General features: G+C 56.4%; 8 protein-coding genes across 8 annotated transcripts, besides 1 other annotated feature; 5 read left to right on the top strand and 3 right to left on the bottom strand.

Moving 5' to 3' along the window:
• Nucleotides 1-1,236: 1,236 nt before the first annotated feature.
• CYME_CMT074C (AU-specific RNA-binding enoyl-CoA hydratase) lies at nucleotides 1,237-2,280 on the top strand (the record flags this gene model as incomplete). Its single annotated transcript, XM_005539072.1, has 1 exon — nucleotides 1,237-2,280. One exon carries the CDS (start codon nucleotides 1,237-1,239, stop codon nucleotides 2,278-2,280), a length of 1,044 nt encoding a protein of 347 aa, XP_005539129.1.
• A 790-nt stretch (nucleotides 2,281-3,070) lies between these two features.
• On the bottom strand, nucleotides 3,071-4,495 carry CYME_CMT075C (DegP protease precursor; the record flags this gene model as incomplete). Its single annotated transcript, XM_005539073.1, has 1 exon — nucleotides 3,071-4,495. The coding sequence occupies one exon, from the start codon at nucleotides 4,493-4,495 to the stop codon at nucleotides 3,071-3,073; it is 1,425 nt and encodes a 474-aa protein (XP_005539130.1).
• Nucleotides 4,496-5,393: 898 nt separating this feature from the next.
• Nucleotides 5,394-6,080, top strand: CYME_CMT076C (hypothetical protein; the record flags this gene model as incomplete). Its single annotated transcript, XM_005539074.1, has 1 exon — nucleotides 5,394-6,080. The coding sequence occupies one exon, from the start codon at nucleotides 5,394-5,396 to the stop codon at nucleotides 6,078-6,080; it is 687 nt and encodes a 228-aa protein (XP_005539131.1).
• A 1,366-nt stretch (nucleotides 6,081-7,446) lies between these two features.
• CYME_CMT077C (similar to auxin-regulated protein) lies at nucleotides 7,447-8,736 on the top strand (the record flags this gene model as incomplete). The annotated part of the gene is made up of 1 exon (XM_005539075.1): nucleotides 7,447-8,736. One exon carries the CDS (start codon nucleotides 7,447-7,449, stop codon nucleotides 8,734-8,736), a length of 1,290 nt encoding a protein of 429 aa, XP_005539132.1.
• Nucleotides 8,737-9,046: 310 nt separating this feature from the next.
• On the bottom strand, nucleotides 9,047-11,740 carry CYME_CMT078C (probable glutamate carboxypeptidase II; the record flags this gene model as incomplete). The annotated part of the gene is made up of 1 exon (XM_005539076.1): nucleotides 9,047-11,740. One exon carries the CDS (start codon nucleotides 11,738-11,740, stop codon nucleotides 9,047-9,049), a length of 2,694 nt encoding a protein of 897 aa, XP_005539133.1.
• A 1,706-nt stretch (nucleotides 11,741-13,446) lies between these two features.
• CYME_CMT079C (hypothetical protein) lies at nucleotides 13,447-16,350 on the top strand (the record flags this gene model as incomplete). The annotated part of the gene is made up of 1 exon (XM_005539077.1): nucleotides 13,447-16,350. One exon carries the CDS (start codon nucleotides 13,447-13,449, stop codon nucleotides 16,348-16,350), a length of 2,904 nt encoding a protein of 967 aa, XP_005539134.1.
• Nucleotides 16,351-16,518: 168 nt separating this feature from the next.
• Nucleotides 16,519-17,553, bottom strand: CYME_CMT080C (hypothetical protein, conserved; the record flags this gene model as incomplete). The annotated part of the gene is made up of 1 exon (XM_005539078.1): nucleotides 16,519-17,553. The coding sequence occupies one exon, from the start codon at nucleotides 17,551-17,553 to the stop codon at nucleotides 16,519-16,521; it is 1,035 nt and encodes a 344-aa protein (XP_005539135.1).
• A 202-nt stretch (nucleotides 17,554-17,755) lies between these two features.
• CYME_CMT081C (plastid-lipid-associated protein PAP) lies at nucleotides 17,756-18,745 on the top strand (the record flags this gene model as incomplete). The annotated part of the gene is made up of 1 exon (XM_005539079.1): nucleotides 17,756-18,745. One exon carries the CDS (start codon nucleotides 17,756-17,758, stop codon nucleotides 18,743-18,745), a length of 990 nt encoding a protein of 329 aa, XP_005539136.1.
• A 2,623-nt stretch (nucleotides 18,746-21,368) lies between these two features.
• Nucleotides 21,369-21,934: part of a sequence feature (possible transcribed region) that runs on past the window's edge.

Consider the following 21,934-nt stretch of genomic DNA (forward strand, 5'->3'; position numbering starts at 1 on the left):
GGTCTTTTTCACTAGCCATTAGACTGAGCCTACACGCGCTTTTTCTTCAGTGACTGCTCCCTTTTCCTCTCTGTTTTGAATCAGGATTTACGCGTGCCGGTCTCCGATGTCCATCAAGGTCCGTTGTCAGCCGTAGAACGGTATTCACGGGAGTGTTCGGGTCCCGGTAGCGCCGCTTTCGGCTGTTGTCGACGCATTTCACTCACAGGAGGTAGTTGCCATCTAGGCTACGCTTGCCATGTTCACCTTTTTTATGGACAGCCTCGGGGCGCGCTTCGCACCCGTGACACTTGTGCATGCTCGGGTTGGCGCTTACGTTCATAAGACCCCTCGCTTCCAAGGGCCGTTCCGTGAAGTGCGAGCGCTTCCCTCGCCACGCTTTCATGGTCCTTGACGAGTGCAGAACATTCCGCTCCATACTCTGTATTGTTCCCGCGCCTGATGCCGTACCCTACCGTCACGGGCTTCTTCTTGGCGTTGTCGTCTGCATGGGGGCTCTCCGCTGGATTGCCCGCACACGCTGTACAGTTCGATAGAAGATCTGTTGAACGCGAGCGTGTTCATCATAGAACGAGTATCCCAAGGAACATCCAGACAGGAGCCCAAGTCGATAAATTCCAAATTGTCTACACTTCTTTCATGCAAAGCGATGATGAACGCTCGACTCGAGGTTATCGCTGCGATGACTACATTCCGATTCAACGATCCCTTTCCATGCAGATACAACAGAATAGACGAAAGCTTTAGCGAGCATGTCCCGTGCCGCGATCCACCATGTCGTCAAAGATCGTTTCTTCGATGACCATAAAGAGAAGAGTAAGAGTGTCCCACACGTAATATATTATTTGACGTGAAACGTTTCTTATGGTCTCTGCTTCAGCTTGTGAACGAGTCGACAACGGACCAGGTCGACTTACTTTTCCGATCCAAGCTCCGGGCGCGTAACGCTTCGCCCCGCGAGTCGCCTTGAAACAGAAAGACAAAAAACCTGACGCATGCGTGATATGGGTATGCTGTAGGCGAGTACGGAAGGCGGGAGCCTAGAGGCTCGAACGTTTGAATTTGAAAACGATGCTGGTTATTTCACCAGCCATTGGTCGAGGGCACCGCGACTCACGTTGATTCTGTTACTTGATGAATCCCAGCAGCAAAGAGTCTACGGAGCCAGCCCCGAAAACATGACCAAGTATCCTGAAATGACGTTTGAGTCCGTAATCTCCTGATGCTGCACTTGGAATGTCGAGCTTGTCATTCTGTAAACAAAAGTTTCGAAGAAAAATCTCAGGATTCGACCAAAACGCGTATCTCGTAATTCCGTGGCAATCTGCCACGTCAAGAAGGTGCCTCGTTTCACTGGACTCCGCAGGAAGCGGTTGCTTTCAACCGCGCCCTAGCAACGGGATGCGACCTCTCACTCGTTTGGCTCGGTTTTGGCACAGAGGCTTCTGCGAGAAACGAACCTCACTGGTGCTTTGGAATGAACCCATAGAGCGTACCGTTGTCTTGACCCTGAACCGGCCGGAACGAGCAAACGCGCTTAGCGCCGAACTTGTCGAAGAGCTCAGAACGCACCTGCACCGCGTGCTCGAGCTGGCCTCTGCTCGTCCGGTGCGGTGTGTGATGCTTATTCTGGCATCAGCGCATGAACGCATATTCTCTGCTGGTGCGGACTTGAAGCAACGAGCAGCCCAGAGCCCTGACCAGCAGCGCGACTTTACGCGAAGACTGCGCGAAACGCTGCAAAGCCTCGCAAAGTTGCCGTGCTTCACTGCTGCAGCGCTCCGTGGTGGTGCCTACGGAGGTGGACTCGAACTTGCCCTCGCGTGCGACTTTCGAATCGTTCAGGAGGGCGCGATCCTGGCACTTCCAGAAACTGGACTAGGAATTTTACCGGGAGCGGGCGGCACCCAACGACTTCCGCGACTCATAGGCGTTTCTCGGGCGAAGGAAGTCATCCTTCTGGGCCGTCGACTTGACGCCCGACAGGCACACCACTACGGACTCGTTAATGTGGTCGTTCCAGATGCCGATGCGGGAACAGCGGCAACGGACAACACCCTGGAGGAAGCGCTGCAACTGGCTGCTTCTCTGCGGGAGCGCAGTCCGATGGCGCTCCAGTTGGCGAAACGAGCGATCGATGAGGGTATAGATGCGAGTTCACTCGCCCGCGGTCTAGCGATCGAGGACAGCTGTTATGCGGAGACGTTTGGAACCAAGGATCGAGCAGAGGGTCTGCAAGCGTTTGTTGAAAAACGATCTCCGCGGTTTACCGGTGAATAAGGGATGAGCTGGGATAACCAGAGGGGTTTTCTTCTCCGGTTGTAGCAGCGCACGTGCATGGCGACGCATGCGAATGCCCTGGTTCTTGTCTGGGAAGCGTACACGTCGGGCGCCCAGCGCTGCACTCGGTAGATTCGCAAGTCGTTTGGGCAACTTTTCATCCATTGGGGGCGTACCACTCCAGAATTCCTTCGTTTACGGTCGTCGCGGGTGCGTCTAGGAACGTGGTGTGTGATAGCGTGGCCCACATATCCGCATCTGAACGCGAACCCTCTTGTGTGGCTGTTGGGGAGCGCTCCCGTTCTCGGTGGCGTGCGCGCTTCTTCGCAGCATCAGAGGCTGTCGATGTATTTGCGTCGCGGGCTGGGAACGACTGCTCCTTACATCCGAAGCGCGTAGGCGTGGCATCTTTAGAGGAGCACTCACAGGTTTTCAACTGCGAGTCCTAGTCTCGAGAAGAGACGCGATAGCCGTCCAGAGAGGCTACGCTTCAGCGATCCCCGGTGATCATGTGTCCGTTGCTCTCTCTCTATTTGCGGTTTCGCATTGATGTGCGTTTGTGTGTATGTGTATCCCAATCGATCTTGTTCGGATGGTACGGCAGCAATACCACCATCATCATCGCCATCACCGCCAGCCGCAACAACAGCAGCAACGTTCCGCGACGCTTCCTCGCAGCAGCGTCCTATGCAGAGCCATCCCCGCGAAACAAAGCACCGACCGTTGTGATCCCGAGCTTACCACAGCCGACTACGGAAGCGCAAACAACAAGACGTGTCCAGCGCTATACCTATTGGGAGCTGCTCAATTTCACCTGAAGCTTCACTAGGTTGCGTGGATCGTTTCCCCGAATGACCTCCAGAGTCACAACCTGGCCCGGTTTCTTCTCCTCGAGGACGCGGAACAGGTCTGCTTCGTTTCGGATCCGCTCACCGTCAAGACCGACAATAATATCACCGAGCTCCAACTGACCAAACGTGGAGCGACGCGTACCCTGGAGACCCGCTTTTGCGGCTTCGCTCCCTTGAGGAACGTCGAGAACAAGAACGCCCTCATTAATACCTAGAATCTGCGCTTGGCTGCTCTCCAGGTACGAGATGCCTATCATCGGACGCGTTACCTTGCCGTATTTAATCAGGGTGTCTACCACTGTCTTCAGGGTATCGATGGGAATGGCGAATCCCACACCAGCACTTGCGCCGCTCGGTGAGTAGATGGCTGTGGTCATGCCGATGACACGTCCTTGCGAGTCGAGAAGCGGTCCACCCGAATTACCCGGATTGATGGCGCTGTCGGTCTGTAGCACGTTCGTGATCGGTCGCCCAGTGGGTGAACGTATTTCCCGCCCCAGACCACTTATGATGCCTTGCGTCATTGTCTCATTGAGTCCAAAAGGATTCCCGATTGCGTACGCTCGCTGACCTACATGTAATCCCGCCGAAGAGCCCAGGGTAACCGGACGAAGCGTCTCCGTTGGAGCGTCTATCTTGAGAACGGCCACGTCCTTGTCGGCATCGTAGCCCACCAGACGAGCCGGGTAGGTTTTCCCGTCGGCCATGGTCACCCGCGCAGCCTCCGCTTGGCGCACAACGTGAAAGTTGGTCACCACGTGACCGTCTTTGTCCCAGATAAAGCCTGAGCCGTTCCCAGACGGGACCTCCATGATATTCAAGGAGGAAAAGTCGCGTCGCTCGATCAACGTGGTGACCAGTACCACCGAGTCCCGGTTCCTTTCGAAAAGCGCAACTGTGGCTTTTTCCTCAGGACTCAGGTCGCTTTCCGTATACGTCGCTGACTGCGTTGCCGCGACCGCCTCAGTCACTGGAAGCACATAGTTCGGGGCACTGGGCAGCGAGAGCGCCGACACTGCACTGTGATCGCCAGGTGCAACGCACCATAGGGCAGCACCAAGGAGACTCGCAAAAGTCCGACCCAAGCCTCGGCTCAGACAAGTTGAGCTCAAAGCGCGCAGGTGCTTCTGACTCGCTCTTAGTTTCCGAATCCCGGGCACTGTATCAGCAGTAGCAGTAGCAGTAGCACCAGCCGCAGCAGCACTCGTACCTGTCCGACCAGCTACACTCCCGCAGCGCAGCCTCGACATGAGGAAGCGACGAGGCAAAGCTCGCAGCTGCCACTGCTCCCGCACCACCGGCAACAGAAACCCCACGTTAAAAGCGTTGCTCGGGTTTCCTGAAGGTAACGTCTCGCGCTCCATAATACGCTGGGGTACGTCCGTATGCCAAGTGCAGGCACCGGATCGCCATGCAGTCATCCATTCATCCATCTTGATCCCGATGCGCATTCAGATTCCGGGCGCGTTCGACGGCCCTCTGCTCGAGCGCGCGCAGAGGCACCTACTTCAGAAGCGGGGCCTGCGTCTAGGCGTCGCTTCGACCCGATGATTCCTTTGTGTTGAATGGGATTTTATATGGACCAGGGATCCCAGATTACGGGATGGGTATTGGCATTCGGGAAAGCGTCCATCACGCCCCAGCACACTGTCACGTTGCATCAACAAAGACGCCGACTGCTTCGTTTCGGAGCTAGATACAGGATGCATCGGCATCGACGGGTGATCATCGACATCCGTGAGCGCGTCCTGTGCGCTGCACTGTGCGTTGAAGATCCGCGACCACCAATGACGATAACGAATGTTTGCGCTCGTAGACTCATGCGGTGTGTGCGTACGTGTAGGTGTGTGTGTGTGTGTATGTGTGTGTGGGTGTACGCAGATGCATCACCAGCCGAGACTCGGTGGTAAACGAATCGGCACTGGGAGCGTTTCCGGATCCCGCGCCTCCAAGTGCACCAGCACGCCGATCAGGGGCCAGTCCAACGGACTCGAGTCTCTGGTGGAGCACCGTGGTCGTTTCCGTAACTACCGATCGCCATCGCCAATATTCAGGAGATATCGATTTGATCCATGGATTGCATCAAATGCGTTTCGCGAGTCCACGGCGGGTGTGGATACGGGGCAGTGCTGTGGCAGCGCGAGGGCGGCGACGCTGGCTGCCCGAGGATCCCCAATCATCGCTTCAGCGTTCGCTGCGCGTAAACGATGGATGGATGAACAATGCTGTCAGATTCGTTGCTGTTGGTGTTCTTGGGTACTCATGCAACGTTTGCAGGCAAGGGAAATGATGGCAATCGAGCGTTCAGGTTGTAGCCGCGAACACACAGCGTTTGTACCAACTTTCTTGAAACCGAATTTCTCAACCTGCGTGCGTTCCAGAACGTGGAGTCTCACAGCTGAACGCGTGACTCGACAGGCACGTTGCCCGGCCGGTGTACTTCCCGTCAAAAAACTGGGGCTTCGCTGTACACTGACAAAGTTCGAGCCCTTCACAGTCCGACCGAGTCTGAAGTTGCCGGTTACGGTTTTGGGGATTGCGGGTGTGCTCGCTGGGGCCGGTGGAGGTGCCGGCAAGGTTTTCGCTGTCCCTGTCGGCCTTCTTGGTGTTTTCCTTGTCGTGAACGCCGGCTTTCTGCTGAGGTTCCGTTTTGGGCCCGATGCGATAGAGGTCTGGAAACGGGGTGCAGCCGACTCCGTACAACCAACGGCTGGTGACGATGCCGCGCTTCGGGGCTATCGTTACGTCCGCGGCTGGCACTACGACCGCATCGAATACTGGAAACTGTGGTGGCCGCGCTTTCCGGTATTGTTTTATTTTCGAGAATCGGAAAGTTACGATGGACGCGGGAGCATTCATTTTCTACCGGTCGTTTTCGACGCCCAACAGTGGTTGCGGGGCTTCTCGGAGCGCACGCAACGAAAAGACTCGGGGCGTTTTCGGTACTGAGCATGCGGTATACATGGAGTCGTGCCGCCAACGCGTCTGCGCCTCGTTGTCATGCTTGCACATATGCATCAGGTTGAGGGCTGGTCGTCCGCGCTAGTGCAGTGCGAACAGCGCGAACCGGCACGCTGCTCACTGTACACGAAGTGATAGCATCGATGGGTGCTCTGCAGATGCATCAGCGGTGCATTTGCCCAGGCGTCGGGATACGTTGCGCTCAGCATCGCTGGTGTCGAAGATCACCCAAGCGTCTCCCCGAAAGCAGTGTTTCATCTGCGGACTTTTTGTTTGGAGTGCCGTTGCTTCTCAACGCTTGTCAAGGTGAGTTGTATAAAGATCACGGGAATCACGTGTTCTGATTGTAAACAGATCCAGAATAACAAACGCAGACTTATCACTAGCGCTATAGACGTCCTGTGCACGCCTGAGCGTACGAAGCGCACGCGATTCGTAGAAGCAGCGTCCGTGCTTTGCAACGCTAGGGCATCCTGAGCGCGTGTACACCCATAGAGGCATGCCTCTATGCAATTGTACACAGCATACATACATACACGAACGTCGCTTTGCGCTGTCGACGCGAACGATGCATTGTGACGTACGCCGAAGTGTATGTGTGTGTCTAAACGTCTGTATATGTATGTATGTTTGTACGAGAATTGCGTGCACTTGATAAACAGCGCGGTACAGGCGGATGTGTTGCATCCGCTGGCATCAGCTGAGGAGGTCACCGCCCCAGCACGTGATCTACCCATGGACGCCGCGTGGAAAGGCCCGTGCAATGCTAGTGCAACCTGAGCGTTCTCTTACAGGGGCACAGCATATACACCACCCGGGGTCCGCCAGATACGCATCCAGCGTTCCTGGAAGAGGGCGCATGCGCGTTGCGCGAAGACCTTATCGAGACGGGGTTTTCCCTTTTGTGCCAGTCGGAAAATCCGAGAGTCGTTGACCAAAAAACATCTCCTGGCGACAGCAGCGGATACGTCAGGCATATCCAGCGTACGCTTCACCCGTCAGCGATATCAAGTGCTGCACCAGGTATACCGCAGCGTTGGCACCTCTGCAGCCGCCTTTCAGGCGATACATAGAACGCGTCCCTGTGGCAAGGCGCCGGAGCGCGATACGCGAAGCGATATTGCATTTCCAGGCTTATCCGGAGATCGACTTTGGAGCACGCGGGACTGCGGATCAGTTGACTGGTTGGGTTTTGGGGCTGGTTGTTGGATTCCATTCTCCACGGCGTTGTGCCCAGGGTGCAGTGCACGTGCTGGCGGTAGCGCCCAGGCGTTCCCTGCTTGGTCCGACGTGGCAGGCGTCGCACTCGCTGCACCGCTGCCTGCGAGAACGCACGGACGTGTCGCTCCCGAACATGGGACAGTGCCTGAGCTGCACCCGAGCTAGGGGTCACCGCCGTGCTAACTTTGCCCCGACGGTAGCGGCAGACGGTACATCGACCGGCACGGGGGAGCAGGAGGAACCAGAGGAGGAGGAAGAGGCCGAGTCGCTCCTTTTCCCTCGCTTCAGTCGGGCAAAGGTGGACACTGAGAGCGTTGCACGCTTGCTTGATGACTCCAAGGCGGACGCAAAGGCTCGTATGGAACAGAGCCTGAAAACAGAGAGCAAGCGCGAGCGTTCCTCTACCCACAGCTCGTACACAGACGCGCAAGAAGAGTCGCAGGGGTCGTTTCGTCTCTCGAGAAGCACAAGCCGCTCCTTTTCGACGTCATCCGAAGTTGATGCCCTCAAGAGCACGCTCGCTGACCTGGAGGAACAGGTGAGCGTGGTCGAGTCTGAGGACGATGCCATTGAACTGCTCTGTCATATGGCGGATCTGCGACGAGAGATGCAGATCGTCGCAGCGCTCCGACACCCGCATCGCGCCCAGAAGATTCACAGTTTGCTCATTCGTCTGGAATCCTTGATTCATCGCTTGCAGGCGTACGTGCTGCGGAGTCCTTCTCCTGATGGCTTTCGTCGAGTCCGTGAAAGCAGCCGAGGCGTCCTCTTCCAGCGCGGTGCTGCAGCTCGAGTGCGGCCAGTCACAGAAAGGGAACGTCACGCTTTACCCCATCGGTATCTGAGTTTCAACAGCGCCACTTTTTACGATTCGGGGGCCGTTCTTAAGAGGGAATCAACGGTGCGAGACCAGTCGGGGCAGCTGCGTATCGATCCAACGCGTGGTGACGGCCGTTGCCTCTTCCGTTCGGTAGTACGGGGTCTTGCATTCTACGCAGGCCTCTACCCCGGGTCGAAATGGTCGGAACGACGTGAACGGCGCGAAGCAGATATCTTGCGATATCTCTGCGTACGAGAGATGCGAAAGCATCGAGACCTGTTTCTGAGAGACCAGGTCGTTGAAGAAGACTTTGATGAACATCTGCGACGCCTCGTGCACAGTGATGAGTTCGCTGGCGAACCCGAGTTGCTCATTCTGGGACCGCTCTTACAGACACCAATCTGTGTCTATATGAGCACGGGAGATCAAGCGGACGCCAATGCTGCTAGAAGCTCGTCCAATGAACGGACCAAGTCGAGTGATCTATTTCTGGTTGCCGTCTATGGTCGCAGTTTCATCGCTGAACCTGTGAGTTTGCGGTATCAATCGATGCATTATGATCTGCTGCTTCCGCGAAGCGATCATGAACTCGGGAAAACTTAGACTCGCAAGAGCGCGACTGCTGCGCAACGTTCGTGCTTGCAAGGTAGTTGCAGGCGCGGGACGAAGCCGCTAGACTCGTCCGCAAAAGCGCGGCAAAGCGCGGTTTTCATCGGTTTGTGCGTTGCGCCTTGCACGTTTCGTTGCGAGGGATGCTCAGCGACTTACAGGAAAGGATTTTTCCGAAACCCTGTAAGCAATCAGCAATGAAAAGCGTGGGGTTTAGGCGCCAGCGTGCATACGTCAGCGCTTTGCGATCAGTGGCACGGCGTTTATCCAAGACACCAGATGAGGTCGGGAAATCAGATTCTCATCAAGACATAAGCCACTGGGATACGCATTCCTCAAGCACTCGAGCTGCTCGCTGGATTGCCGCTGCAGTAGCCGCCAGGCCCTGCGAAGCATTTGTCGCCGTCGAGCCGTACAAGAACGGAAACGCAACCGCGCTGTAGCCCTTGTCGGGATGCGGTGCAACGGCTGTGTGGCGATACCAAGAACGACCAGGAATACCGTCCGAGTGGATGAGTGCGCGTTCCACGTTCATGAGCGCCTGGTTCAGCGCTGCGTACTTGGCAACGTCCCGGTCCAGGAGGCGACGACTAGCGCGGTCCGAAAGCGCCGCACGACACTCGCGCAGTGCCCAGCATTGCGCAACCGTGAGCATCCGCTGTGCCGAAAACCTCTGCGCAGCGCCTGCGAATGCATCCATCGCTGGCTGCAGTTGCTGCTGCACGACACTGAGAAGGTCTGGGCGGCTTGTCTCTAGCAGCCGCAGATGATAGCGCAACCAGTGTGCGTAGTCTGTGACATTCATCGGCAGCAGAGGCGCATCGACCAGATCCAAGAGCAGCGTGCTCACCAGCTGCGTCGCAACAAGATGCAGTCGGAAATCCGGATCCGTGAAGCCAAGGAAGTACGCTTCGTCGTCGTAGATTGAGTGGTACACTGGATACGACGGGTGATCAAGCTCATCGAAACCGATGTCGAGGCTGCTGACCCCCGCATGGTGCAGAAAAGCGGTATGATCGCTACCGCCTCCCAGAAGATCCAGGAGCGGTATCCAGTTCGCAGTCGCTGCCCGATTGTGCAGCGGACCTGGAGGCTCGTCTCGAAAGTCCGTACCAAGATGGGGCGCCTCGTTCGGCGAGCTTCGCTGAAGCGCTCGCTCCGAATCAATTGCCTGCTGTCGACGAGCTTTCCAGTCCTCTACCAAAGCCTTCGATGTGATTGGATCCGTGAGACCACGCATAGCCTGCTCAGCAGCCTGCGTGAGCAGCGGAGAACCCGCAAGACCCAGTCGAGCAGTAGAACCGCTCACAATCACATCCGCGTTCACGTAGACGAGTGTGCGTCCCCGAATACGACTCTCTAGATTGGTTTCCACGTGTTCCACCGATCCAATGGTGCCCCATTCCTCGGCATCCCATGAGGCGAAAACTAGAGTTCTGCGTGGTCGCCATCCGCGTCGTAGAAGCGCTCCAAACGCTCGAACGCTTTCCATCTGCACCAGGGTGCCGGTATGCGGATCTACAGCGCCATAGATCCAGGCATCATGATGATTCCCAAAGACAATCTCTTTGTCACTCTCCAGGTCGCCATGCGCGCCCGGTATCACGCCAATGACGTTGTAAATCGGTTTCAACGCGTACTCGTGGACAACCTCAAGATCAAGACGCACGTCATCGTTTCCGCTGAGAACGTAGAGCTTCGAATCCAGGCCGCCGCGGAAGGCCTCCGGTGCCGTCATCAACGATACCAGGGTATCGTTCTTGGAACCGGCCCGCTGCCAAGACTCGTGCATGCGACGGAAGAGGATCTCAGCACCAGCAGCCGATATTGGTACCGAGGGAATCGAAGGCAGGCAAGACTCGCGCACAGCCGCCTCGTAGGTGCGTCGCGGGGCCGCCTCTGTCGACCCGTAGCCCGGTGTTGACGGATCCCCGACACAAAGTGCATTAAACTGGACAGAGCCGCGCTGGACGGCCTTTGCTGGCCGCCAGGGTCCGTCGGGATACGTCGACCCGCGTGCTGCCCCGTCATCCCCGGGGTCCGAGTAAATGAGCACGGCAGCTGCCTGCCGGACTTGTGCGTGGAATACTTTCAAACCGCGGAAGAGTTGCCCGTAGCGAACGAGTACGACCTTTCCCGAGACGTTGATCCCTCGGCGCTCCAGTTCCGCGTAGTCCTCTGGACGACCATAGTTCACGTAGACAATGGGCGCTGAGCGAACCTTTCCCGATGCAGCATAGCCGTGGAACGTGGTAGCGTTCGACACTGCCTCGGTCGCAGCGTCTCCGCGGATGCTCGGCTCGGTGAGATCCATGATAGAGGTTTCCGGTGCGCTGGGGTCGGTTTCACTCCAGCGAATGACGAGATGAGATGGTTGACTGCCCAGGAGCACCTGAAACGTCTCTATCTGAGCCGGGATTCCCGCAGCAACCCACTCGTCGCGAATCAGCTCTGCAGTGCGCTTTGCGGCATGTGTTCCGCTCATATGCGGCTCGGACGTCAGCCGATGCAGCAAGTTTCGCATACGTTTCGGGTCCGGTGCACGCAGGAGCAACGCATGCCAGTATGGATGTCCCATGAACTGCGCTTTTTGCGACAACGCATCTGTGGGGGCGTCGGTCGGTACGCGCTCGCCACTTGAGCTCCAGCGCGATAACAGAAGGAGCACGAGCGACAACGCCAGCGCACCGAGCGCTGTGTACGCCCATATTCGCCAGTGGTCTCGAATGCACCAGAAAACCCGGCTCTTTAACGACTCACGGAAGGGGTTCCCGCTCAAGCGACTCCGACGCTTGGGATGACGTACAGCGACAGCGCCGCGCTCTGTGCTGTCTTCTTCGTTCCGCCGAAAAAACGGGAGTCGATCCTGAACCACTTCCTCGTGCTCCGCGGACTCCACGTCCATAACAAAGTCATCAATGATCTGCTCATCGTCGCTGAGCTCTCCGAGTGTAGTCTGGAGCCCAGCGCTCTCCGTAGACGCACCCTCGGCAGGCATGAACCAAGCCTACACCAGACCCAACGTCGTACTGCACTCTAGTGGACTGTACTGTATTACACTGTACTGGACTGCCTTTTTAGGCGCTGTTGCGCTCGCCGATCGTGCCGGAAGAGAAGCAAACGCGGCAAGGGGTGCGCGTACTCACCAGCAGCCTAGCAGCGGATCGAATCGGTGGCACTGCTGGTAGCCGGTATCGTCCTCGATGTCGCTGCTTGTTACTGGTGTTCAGAGACAGGGCGTTTATTCCGTTGTGTTTCATGGCGTCGAGTCTATGCGTCGAGCTAGAGATGCATTGAATACGGGACGGGTCCTGATGTTCATAAACAGAGCGTTTATTCCGTTGCGTTTCATGGCGTCGAGTCTATGCGTCGAGCTAGAGATGCATTGAATACGGGACGGGTCCTGATGTTCAGGGATATTGCATTTATTCCGTTCATCCGGTCATTCTAGGGGTATCTTGAATCAATTCTAGATCACGGCACCAGACAAGAGAGTCTCCAAGGTGAAACTCTTGCGTGATCCCGGGCGTGTAGACGTGTCCGCGCAGCAGCTCCTTCTACAATACCGCATCGAAGGACCAACTCTTCTGTTCGGATTTGTGGTGGTATGAGCACACGAGTCACAGCATAAAAGACCGCTTCCGCTGCATAAAAAGATGGGACAGTTATCGTAGAATAAGTCCCGACGCTAGATCTATGTAAAAGTAAACCCTGAAAGAGCTTCCGATTTACGTACTGAACTACCCACTTACGGGCTCTCCGACGAACGCACGCAACTTATTACCAACGGGTGCCTGGCCAGTGATTATTCGGTCACGAGAGGACCTCTCTGGTGCTCATCTGGGCGTCATGCATATCCGTGAAGAACAGGTGCGTCAGGTTATCCGAGGCTACGAGATCAGTGCGCCTGAACAGGCGCCCTCGCGAAAACCGAGCGTGCTTATGGTAACACTGGAAGAGGCCAAGGCTCCTGCGCAAATGCTTCTAGGTTCCGAAAATGCAGCCCAATCTTTGTCGTTCTAAGAGCGCTCGAGTGATGCAGGGCTCACGGGCACCGAACATGTCATGCGCGTTTGCGGCATATTGTACACCCAAGTCAGGAAAACATAGAAGAGCTCCACGCACTTACCGTGGACGTATGTATTGAGGTTTGGGCGGCTTAACACGCTTATCAACACCAACTGTTACAGGCTGGTTCTGTGACTGCTTCTTATTCTCTCTCTCTCTTGTATACAGCTTTGCATTTGCCAGTCTATCGTTTTCCATCAGCATCATTGCAACCAGTCGAGAGATGCTAATGGCAGCTATAAAGTCAAGATTGCACAAAATCTACCCAAGCACTGGACATGGCATGCTCGTAGGAAATACCCATACAGTATCCTTTAGTGCTAAATCTACCCAAGCACTGGACAAGGCATGCTCCCTAGCAAAGACCCATACAGTAACCTTTAGTGCAAAATCTACCCAAGCGCAAATCCGCCTCCATCCACAGGATATGCCCTCAAGAACGGTGGCGGATCGAGTGTCTGTGGGGCGCCCCTGCGGGGCTACCTCCATATGCGGAGACGCTGTGCGGATACTGCCGAGCGGAACTCGCTCCGTCGAAACTTGCCGTTGACCCCAAAATCATAACAGACATTTGGTGCAGGGTGCGTCTCCTTCAGCGACTGCGTACTGGTTTCTAGTTGCTGGACGAACGCGTTCATGCAGGGCACAGACGTCCTGGTTCTGCTGCGGGTTTGGAACGCTGAACTCGAGCGAAACGCATCGTGGCTCACACAGCCTCAGGGTGCTCCGGCTGTACCCAAGTCGGAGGGTGAAAGTGTGGCTGCAGCTCACGCAAAGTACGGCTGCCGAGAACCGGGAGTACACGGCGTACAACGTTCGAGTGAAGGTTGTGGAACGCGGCCTGCGGAATTCCCGCGAAGGACGTGGCGGAACGAGTGCGGCGCGCTCGGTGGTGGTGGACTCGGGTCGGCGCTTACCACGGCAATCACGGAACAGAATGAACGTAGTGAATCTGTGGTGTTTCAGCAAATCAATTCACAACGCCAGTCCGAGGGCTTGGCTCGGGTAAAAGCGGACTCGGGAACGCGTACGCGACCGGGGAAAGCTGCTACTGTTGCTGCAGCGACCAGTGGACGTCGCACGCCGCGTGCAGAGACTGAGCGTCTGACAGCGTACCAAGAGCTGAAGACTGAAAGCTATACTTCCCCGAGCGCTACGCGAGTACCACTCTCCAGACAAATTTTGAGTGCATTGCGTAGCCATGTGAAAGCGATCCCGATGTCTGACGTTCATCGATCCCATCGCATGAGATTTCTGCGCCTCTCCAGGGTGCCGCCATGCCCATTAAAGTGCAAGACAGAGGATCTACCGTGGAATATGGGCATCGAGAGAGCGCTTTGCACGACCGAGTCCGGTTTGGTGATGCCGCCCGTGGAACCACGCGACAGGGAAGCATTGGGCAGCCCGGAACAGCGCTGGAACTCCAGCGAATCGTATCCTCCCTTGACATATCGCACGGTACGGGATCCCCAGGTACAAGAGCGATCCAGTTCTGTTGCTGATGCTCGTCGTCGAGTGGTACCGCCGCGGGCAGACTCTGCGGCGGAGTCGCCCGAGGGCCTCTGCGGTCACAGTGCGCCGCTTCTTGCGGATGATTCGAAGCCGTCTCGACGGGAGATTGCACCGGAGTCCTCGCATTTCCAGAGAGAGCGGATAGATTTCATCCACGAGTATAATGGTGCGCATGGTGTAGATGGAGCATGTGTCGGTGGCTGCCTTGGGCTAGAAAGAGCACGCGGCCACGTGACTGTTACTGGAAGAGAGCATCCGGGGATTGCGCCTCGACCAATTCCTGGAGAGAACAACCCGTGCAAACGCCGCCGCATGGCGGATGACCTTGCGCAATCCAAATGTCACCGACTCGGAGACATGCTCGGTAATCGTTACCTCTTTATGGATGCCATGGACGCAGAATTGCCGCGGTACATCCTGCTGCTTCCCCTTTTGGCCCGAGTGTTGGCCGTATCGTGCCCCGGTCTCCACTGCGTGGTGCAGTTTCCGCTCAAGTGGCAACTGGATTTGGCCATGATACAGCGTTCGTGGTCCGTTGGAGAGGGAAACGCCGGTGATCGCTCGGGCACCATCACATCCCAAATCGAAGGAGAGAACCGGCATCGAGCGTGCGTTCCCAAGAGTTGTACACCGGGCATTTGGCGGGCGCCAAGCCAGCATGCAAGGGCACGAGGAGCAGCTGCACCAACCTGCAGTGCAAGACGATCAGCAGTGCCGCAGCCAAACGATTCCGAACGCTCGCCGGACACGGCATCATTCCAAGAAGCGCTGATGAATGCTCTACTTTTACGTGGCTGGCAGCTGCTTGTATTGCCAGCCTCAGATTCGGAATCGCCACAAGCAGACACGGCAACACTCTCCCTCGCTCAGGTTCATCCACATAGCTGGCGGGTATCCAGTCTACAGGATGGCCAGCTGCTTAGCGGTTGGCGACGAAATGATGGAGCACCATGCGAGCCACCGTCTCGCTTGCCGTCTTCTGTGTGGAGGCGAGTTCAGAAATTACGCACACGAATCGGGGGCTTCGGCGCGGAGGTCTCGGCTCCGGACGCCGGATGGTCATACGCTTCGCATTCGAAGCACACCGGCATTCTGAGCTGTGATAATGTCGCTCAACATGTAAGGCCCAGCTGTGCCGACGACTTGAGATTCTACGTCGCGTACGATAACGGCTCGTCGGTAGAGCTGGTGACCTGCGCCGATCCAGTGCTCTACGGTGTGCGCAAATCCCGTGTGAACGGTTGCCAGCCAGTGCTGGTTTTTTGTTTCAATCAGCATCATGCTAGTATTGAGCTTGCCGATCTCGTGCTCCCGCTGACCGAAAGCGTATATGCGCACGCTCCTGCGTGCGTACCACGTGCGACACGTTTGCCATCACAGCCTAGGCGGTTGCCTTCAAAGGGCATGCGTTCCCATGAGAATGTTCTTGTCGTCGATATTGGTGCACAACCCGTGGATATGCGGATGGCATTCGACGCCCATCGGGAATCGACTGCTTCGACGAAATCTTCCGCAAATTCGACTCCGTCTGAAGCGTTGATCACGGAAAATCCCGACACAGATACCGAAAGAAAGATGGAAACCGCTGCGGATCGTCAGAGTCCGTGTTTTAACGGCGATATACCATCGCGTGGAGGCCCCGATCTGCTCGACCCTGCACGTCGAGCGCAGAGCGCAGATCACGGTCCATTATTGGCCGCAGACGAGCGCCTCGACCATGCGCACATGGAACGTGTTCATTTTGATGGGAATCCCAACGAGGATGTGTCGGCAGTCGCGAGCGGACAAGAGTCCAGGCCTGTGCAGCCGCGCTCCGACCATCACCGCAGTTCTACGCAAGAGCACGATGCTGCGCTGCAGCGTACCTCTATGGACTCCCAGCGCGCCGTACCCCAGGCTCCAGATGTGCATCGAGCGCAACGAAGCACCGAGACCCGCTTTGAGCAGTCCACCGGCTGCGTCTACAAACCATCACTGGGCCAGGCGCTGAATGACACATTCACAACGTGCCGAATGCGACGCACCTGAGCTGAGCGAAACTGCGCCCAGCGTCGTTCCGCTCCACATCATCGTTGTTCGCTGCACCTATCGACGTTATCCACGGTGCACGAAAAACAGTCTCTCTAAATAGGGTAATCTGAACGCAGCTCCAACTCAATGACAATGTCGCTTTGGGGGTCGCGCGCATTACCCGAATCATTGTCGTTGACGCTTCTGAGCGAGCGGTGTCGGTCGGGTGTCCGGTACTCGTACGAGCTTTTGTTTGGTTTGGCGACTGCGACGTCGACGACGCTCAGGTGACCACATTGTAAAGTTGGAGCGTACCGGTGCACTCGCTGCGAGCACCTGCGTTGTCCGATCCGCCACATAGAGCGGAATCGGGACCCGCGCTCTCGTTTTCAGGTAGATACTGAGAACGCCCCGCCGAATACCTCCTGGAATGAACGTTGGCAACTGGTGCAGGACTTGCTCCACGTTCGTCTTGAGTGCCTCCGGCGACATGGAGAGCCTTCCGACTCGGATGGCACAGCAGGTGCCCGCCGCTAGCCCCGGATACCAAACAGTGCTATCGCGTACGCGTTCACATGCTCGAATCACCCGCTCCGCCACCACGGAAGTACACTGGTCTAAACCAGAAAAGTTCACAGGCAGAGGGTATTTCTTACGTCGAAAGAACTCTTTTCCGAGAAGATCCGGCAGTAATGGCCACACGCGCGTATCGGCGAGGAACAGGTCATGCTTGGCAGCAAGCCGGCGACGTTGCTCAAACTGGAGGTAGTCTCGGCGAAGCTGCCTTACCGACAGCACCTCGGTGACGCGTAAGGATCGAATGCGCTCACGCCACTGCGCTGGCGGTGACTCGACCAGAAACCGGCGGTACGGTCGCACGGGGTCTGGGCACACCACACACACCGACAGCGACGCGCTCACAGCGTCACCTGGCTCCGTCGATCGATAGAGAGGGTTCGGCAACGGTATCAATCGGGGCCGTCGCGGCATATTTTCCGGTATACACTGCAGGGTCAGCACCAAAAATACCCAATCCGTTGCACCGTCCGGCTCTGACTCACTACCCGAGTCCGCGTCCAGAAGGTCCCGTGTACGGCGTCGATGCTTCCTGCACCGCTCTAGAAGAACTTTGATCGCGCTTTCGATGACGGGCGGCCTCTCTTTCGTGTCCCCTTGAGACGCACTTGGATTCGAAACGGATTGCGTTACAAGTTCTGACATTGGCTTTGTTGCCAACAAACGTACCAAGTACCGCACAAGTATCGATTATATGTGTAGTATGTGTGCCTGGTCGCGGGCGTGCACGCCCGCCGTCGGCGGTGTCCGGCGAAGGCGCACCCGCGGCTGGCGTCCCCAGCGACTTGTAAGCCAACTCGTTCGCGCTCAGCAGAGGCGAGGCTAGTTGCCCGTTGCTTCGGTTTCCATGGCACCCAGGTACACACCGAAAGTGACTGGTTTTGTCGAAAGCGCGAGCTGGTCGTTGAATGGAGGAAGCAACACGCACCACCTGCTGGTCAGCGGGCGAGGAGAGGCTGCGGTGCTGGAGGCCCCAGCAAGGAAGTCGCGGTATCAGACGGCCGCTGGCGTGCGTACTCCGACCGTCCGACACGTCGCTGCGGTGCGACACCTCCGCTGTACCCAGGAGGCGGGCCCTGGCAGTCGTTGGAACGCCTCTTCTGGAGCGTCCCGGCCAGCGGACGATCGTTTCGCTGTGCGTGACTCGAATGTGGTCGAGATACCGGGACGCACGCTATCCGTGTCGGAGCTGAAAAGCGAGCTCTTGCGATCCGTGGCTGAACAGAACCGGGGTCTTGCGTCCACCAGCTCCAGTCGAAAAGAGACACTTGAGCTGGTACGCGCTCTGGAACGTGAGCAAGCGCAAGGAAGCAGTCCGTCGACGACGATTGCGGCACCATGTAACCTCGGCTGGGCGGAGCAAGCGTCCAAAGTATCCGGTGACTGGAAGCTGTTGTTTACAACCGCCCTTGATGTGCTTCTATTGGGATGGAGTGTCTTACCATTCACTCCGCAGGTCGGATCGATCTATCAGAATATTCGTGTCGCGCTATCCGCGGATGCGATGGAATTCACGCTCGAGAACGTGGTGCAGTTCGCTGCACCAGCTAGTTTCCTGCTAGCCCAGTTTGGTATAGAGGATTCCGACGCTACGCTACGGGTATTTGCACGCGGACAATGCGACCGCAGCCGCCCACAGCGACTGTATCTGCGTTTTGAGCGTGCGCGGCTGGAGCCGAATCGCTTTCTGGGACGCCGCATAGACGAGACGCTACCACCGCTGCAGTTGCCGCTTCGAGGAACTGCCGTTGGGTGGACAGAACTGACATTCCTGGATGAAGATCTGCGAATCATTCGAACTGCAGTGAATGATGTGTTTGTGCTGTGGCGCGTCTGAGCTGCAGCGCATGGAATTCGTTCGGGTCCAGGATCGATGGCGCTGATCCAGGGCTTTTGAAGGCCCGCGTGCCGCTGGCAACCGTGTCGAACATAATACCAAGCTTTCACAAAGGTTTCGATACTCCACAAACTCCATGCAAGCATTCTCGAGCGGCGTGGAGGCTTGATCCAACGCGCCACGATGTGTCGATTCTACCGTGGACGCCTCTTGCAACACTGGATATGCGCCTGCACAGTTGCCGTGCGCGATGTCTGGGCCTCTTCGCCGTGCCGCTGGGTGTATCCGGTCAAGGCGGCGCTTGCAACGAAGGTGTGCTAACCACAACCAGAGCTTTGTTACCAGAACACGGTAATCGTACAGACACTTTTCCAGCTGCCTTATTCCATCGTGATGCGCAGCTACCCAGAGTAGTGCGTGCCAGCGGCAAACAGAGGCCTTGGATAGGCGGCGCTGCATGCATGCATGCATGCCGCGGGACACGATTTGTGACAGCGAGCGTCACGTTTCTCTGTGGACGCTCTGCACCAGGCGACACATGCCTCTCGCTGACCTGGTCCGCATGCAAATTGATGCGCACTCGGTATAGCGGCATGCGGCCGGCGGAGATGATCTCGCCACCCTAGCGTATGAGCTTAGGGTGCCCTACGACACGGCTTCGTTCATGAGAAATACGTTGGGCAGTCACGAATGAACATGATACGTCGAACGCTAAGCATCGGTCGCAAGAGCTGACAAGCGAATGCTTCTGTGTTTGCCTAGACTCGTGTCCGATGAGCATGGAATACCGCATTGCTGGATCAGCTCCTGCCTTGCGTTTTTTGGAAGTTTTTTCTGATGTATAGCCTCGACGTTTGAAGTGTAGAAATCAGGGGTTGAAGGGTTCATTCGCAGTTTTAGGATCCTCGGTTGGATGCTTTGCAGTGGATGCGTTCACGCGTTGCCGCTGGAACTCGTTGCATCATCGTGATGAAGGTGATGATTCTCGACGCCATCGAAGGGGAGTTCGTAAAATATTCGACATTCATACCCGATGCATATATACACGCCTCGACTTGTCTTCGTTCCATAGGTGTAACATGCTCAGATCACGCATGCTACAAGTTTTTGATTTTTCTGTTTTAATGCAACTCGAGGGTGCATAAATTTGCACCACTGGATTGACGACGAAAACGAAAATCGATGTCGTATCTTGACAGTTTGTGTATAAGCTCATGCCAGAACTTCACTGAACCTGTCTCGGTAAACAGTCAATGCCGTTCGTCGTACGAATATTCCTCGCTTTGTCGTCATCGACGAAGCAGCATTCGACGGCACCGCTATGACAAGGCTCATGCGATGCGCTTCCAGATGCTCCTGTCTCTTCTGTTTACATACAAAAGGATCTTGGACAGGGACTAGAGTTCGTGCAGCGACCGCTTCCAGTGGGGCGTGCGTCATTGCTTTGTACGAAGGAAGCGTAGACAATTCGAAGTTGCTCGACTTGATCTCCAGCCTTGAATTACCTTTTGGTACCTGCTCCGTCATGGACAAGATCGCGTTCCACAAATCCTCCATCGAATGGAACAGCGTGCAGCGGGCAGCGTACTCGTCGAGGGCCTCGCCCTAGAAGAAGCTCGGCATCACAGAGAACAGTACCGGTCGTGGAAATGGAAGCGTACATCCAGGGGCGCTTTCTGCATCTGGTACGGGCATATACCGAGCAGTGAAACACGCCTTCATGCGCGGCAGGGTGGCACTCAGATCGGGAGGTATCGTAGACATGCTGGAATACCTGACCGCATCCAGTTGTCAGTAGTGCGAAGGACGCGCCGAGGCTACATACAACGGAGATGACAATGGGAAGCGAAGCTTGGATTGCAACTTCCGCCTGTGCATCGAATGCTTAGAAACAAAGCCGGAAGGTGCAAAGTCAGGACCTCTACGCCGCCATCAACATCTGTCAACTGTATCCAATGGAGCTTGAGGGAAAGGAGAGACGGGCGCATATCAATCCGGAGATAGGAGAGAAGCACAGGAATCAGTTGCAGAGAAATCGCGCAGTGGCTACTGTTGGCGACAATAAGAAGGCTACCCAACTTTCATGTATACGCCCGAGTCAAGGTACCCGTTCCATTTTATTCCGTCTTGGATGTCTCGCAATGTCGAAATGTTTGCGCAGGGCATCGTCCGAATCGCGGTACTTTTGAAACCTTTATCTCATTAGAGCGCGCTGCTTGATTAAGATAAAACCTAGTCGACGTATCTTCCTATCGCATCTGACGAATTGCTGTATTGTTGCAGCCTCTCGCCCATAACAGCGCGATTCTCGAGCGAAATAGACCGAGAACGCGCCGCCAGGAGAGCTGCGCTTTTTGCCCTGCGTACCAGAAACCGACTTTTCTTTCTACATTCTCCGACGATTCGCTGGATGGATCTGCCACCCATCGCATAGGCATGGATGGCGCTGCGAAGTATGGAATATAGAAGCATGTCCAAAAAAACTGCGGTTGCTTTCCTTCTGATCCTCGGAAGCGTTCACGCTCCCGTACAGTTCAAACGGCACATTTCAATCGCGTTGCGCTGAGCAGCGCGAGTCTGACACAGCGGCAGGCGCCGGTTTGCTCACGAGTTTGTACAGAGCACGACGAAGAGCACGCTAGTGCAACTTTAACAGTCGCGAGGCAAAAACCGGGGTATGCGTATGCGCTGAAAAACACGGCTGGAGAAGTGTGAGCTGAACGGCCAAACAGCACGGCGAACAGGCCGCAGGGCTCGCTGGAGCCCCTGAACTACGCTACGCACTGGGGTCTCTTCCGTGCTCGCTGGCTACTTGGAGCGTACTTCCGATCGCTTTCAAGTCGTCGTTCAACCATCACTTACGCCCTACACGCTTAACTGGTGGTGCAGGCACCGGCGCGGCGCGTACTGACCTCCGCAACGCGTACTGACCTCCGCAACGCGTGCGCTTATCGGCCTCGCCTCTGACGTGCGCTGCGTTCGGAGACATCGGAAAAAGCTTATCACACGCCGAGCTGATGCAGAGCTCCAACGAACCCGACGGCGCTGCGCTTCGAGCTCCGCGACCGCACTTTACGGCTCAGATTCTGTACAGTGTCCGACTGACTACAGCAGGTCATGACGACGACGACGACGACGTCCCGACGCCACCAAAAAGTGACCAGATACGCGAAGCGCTTTCCCGAGTCG

Source organism: Cyanidioschyzon merolae, chromosome 20, assembly GCF_000091205.1.
Source record: "Cyanidioschyzon merolae strain 10D DNA, chromosome 20, complete genome".
Taxonomy (NCBI): Eukaryota; Rhodophyta; class Bangiophyceae; order Cyanidiales; family Cyanidiaceae; genus Cyanidioschyzon; species Cyanidioschyzon merolae.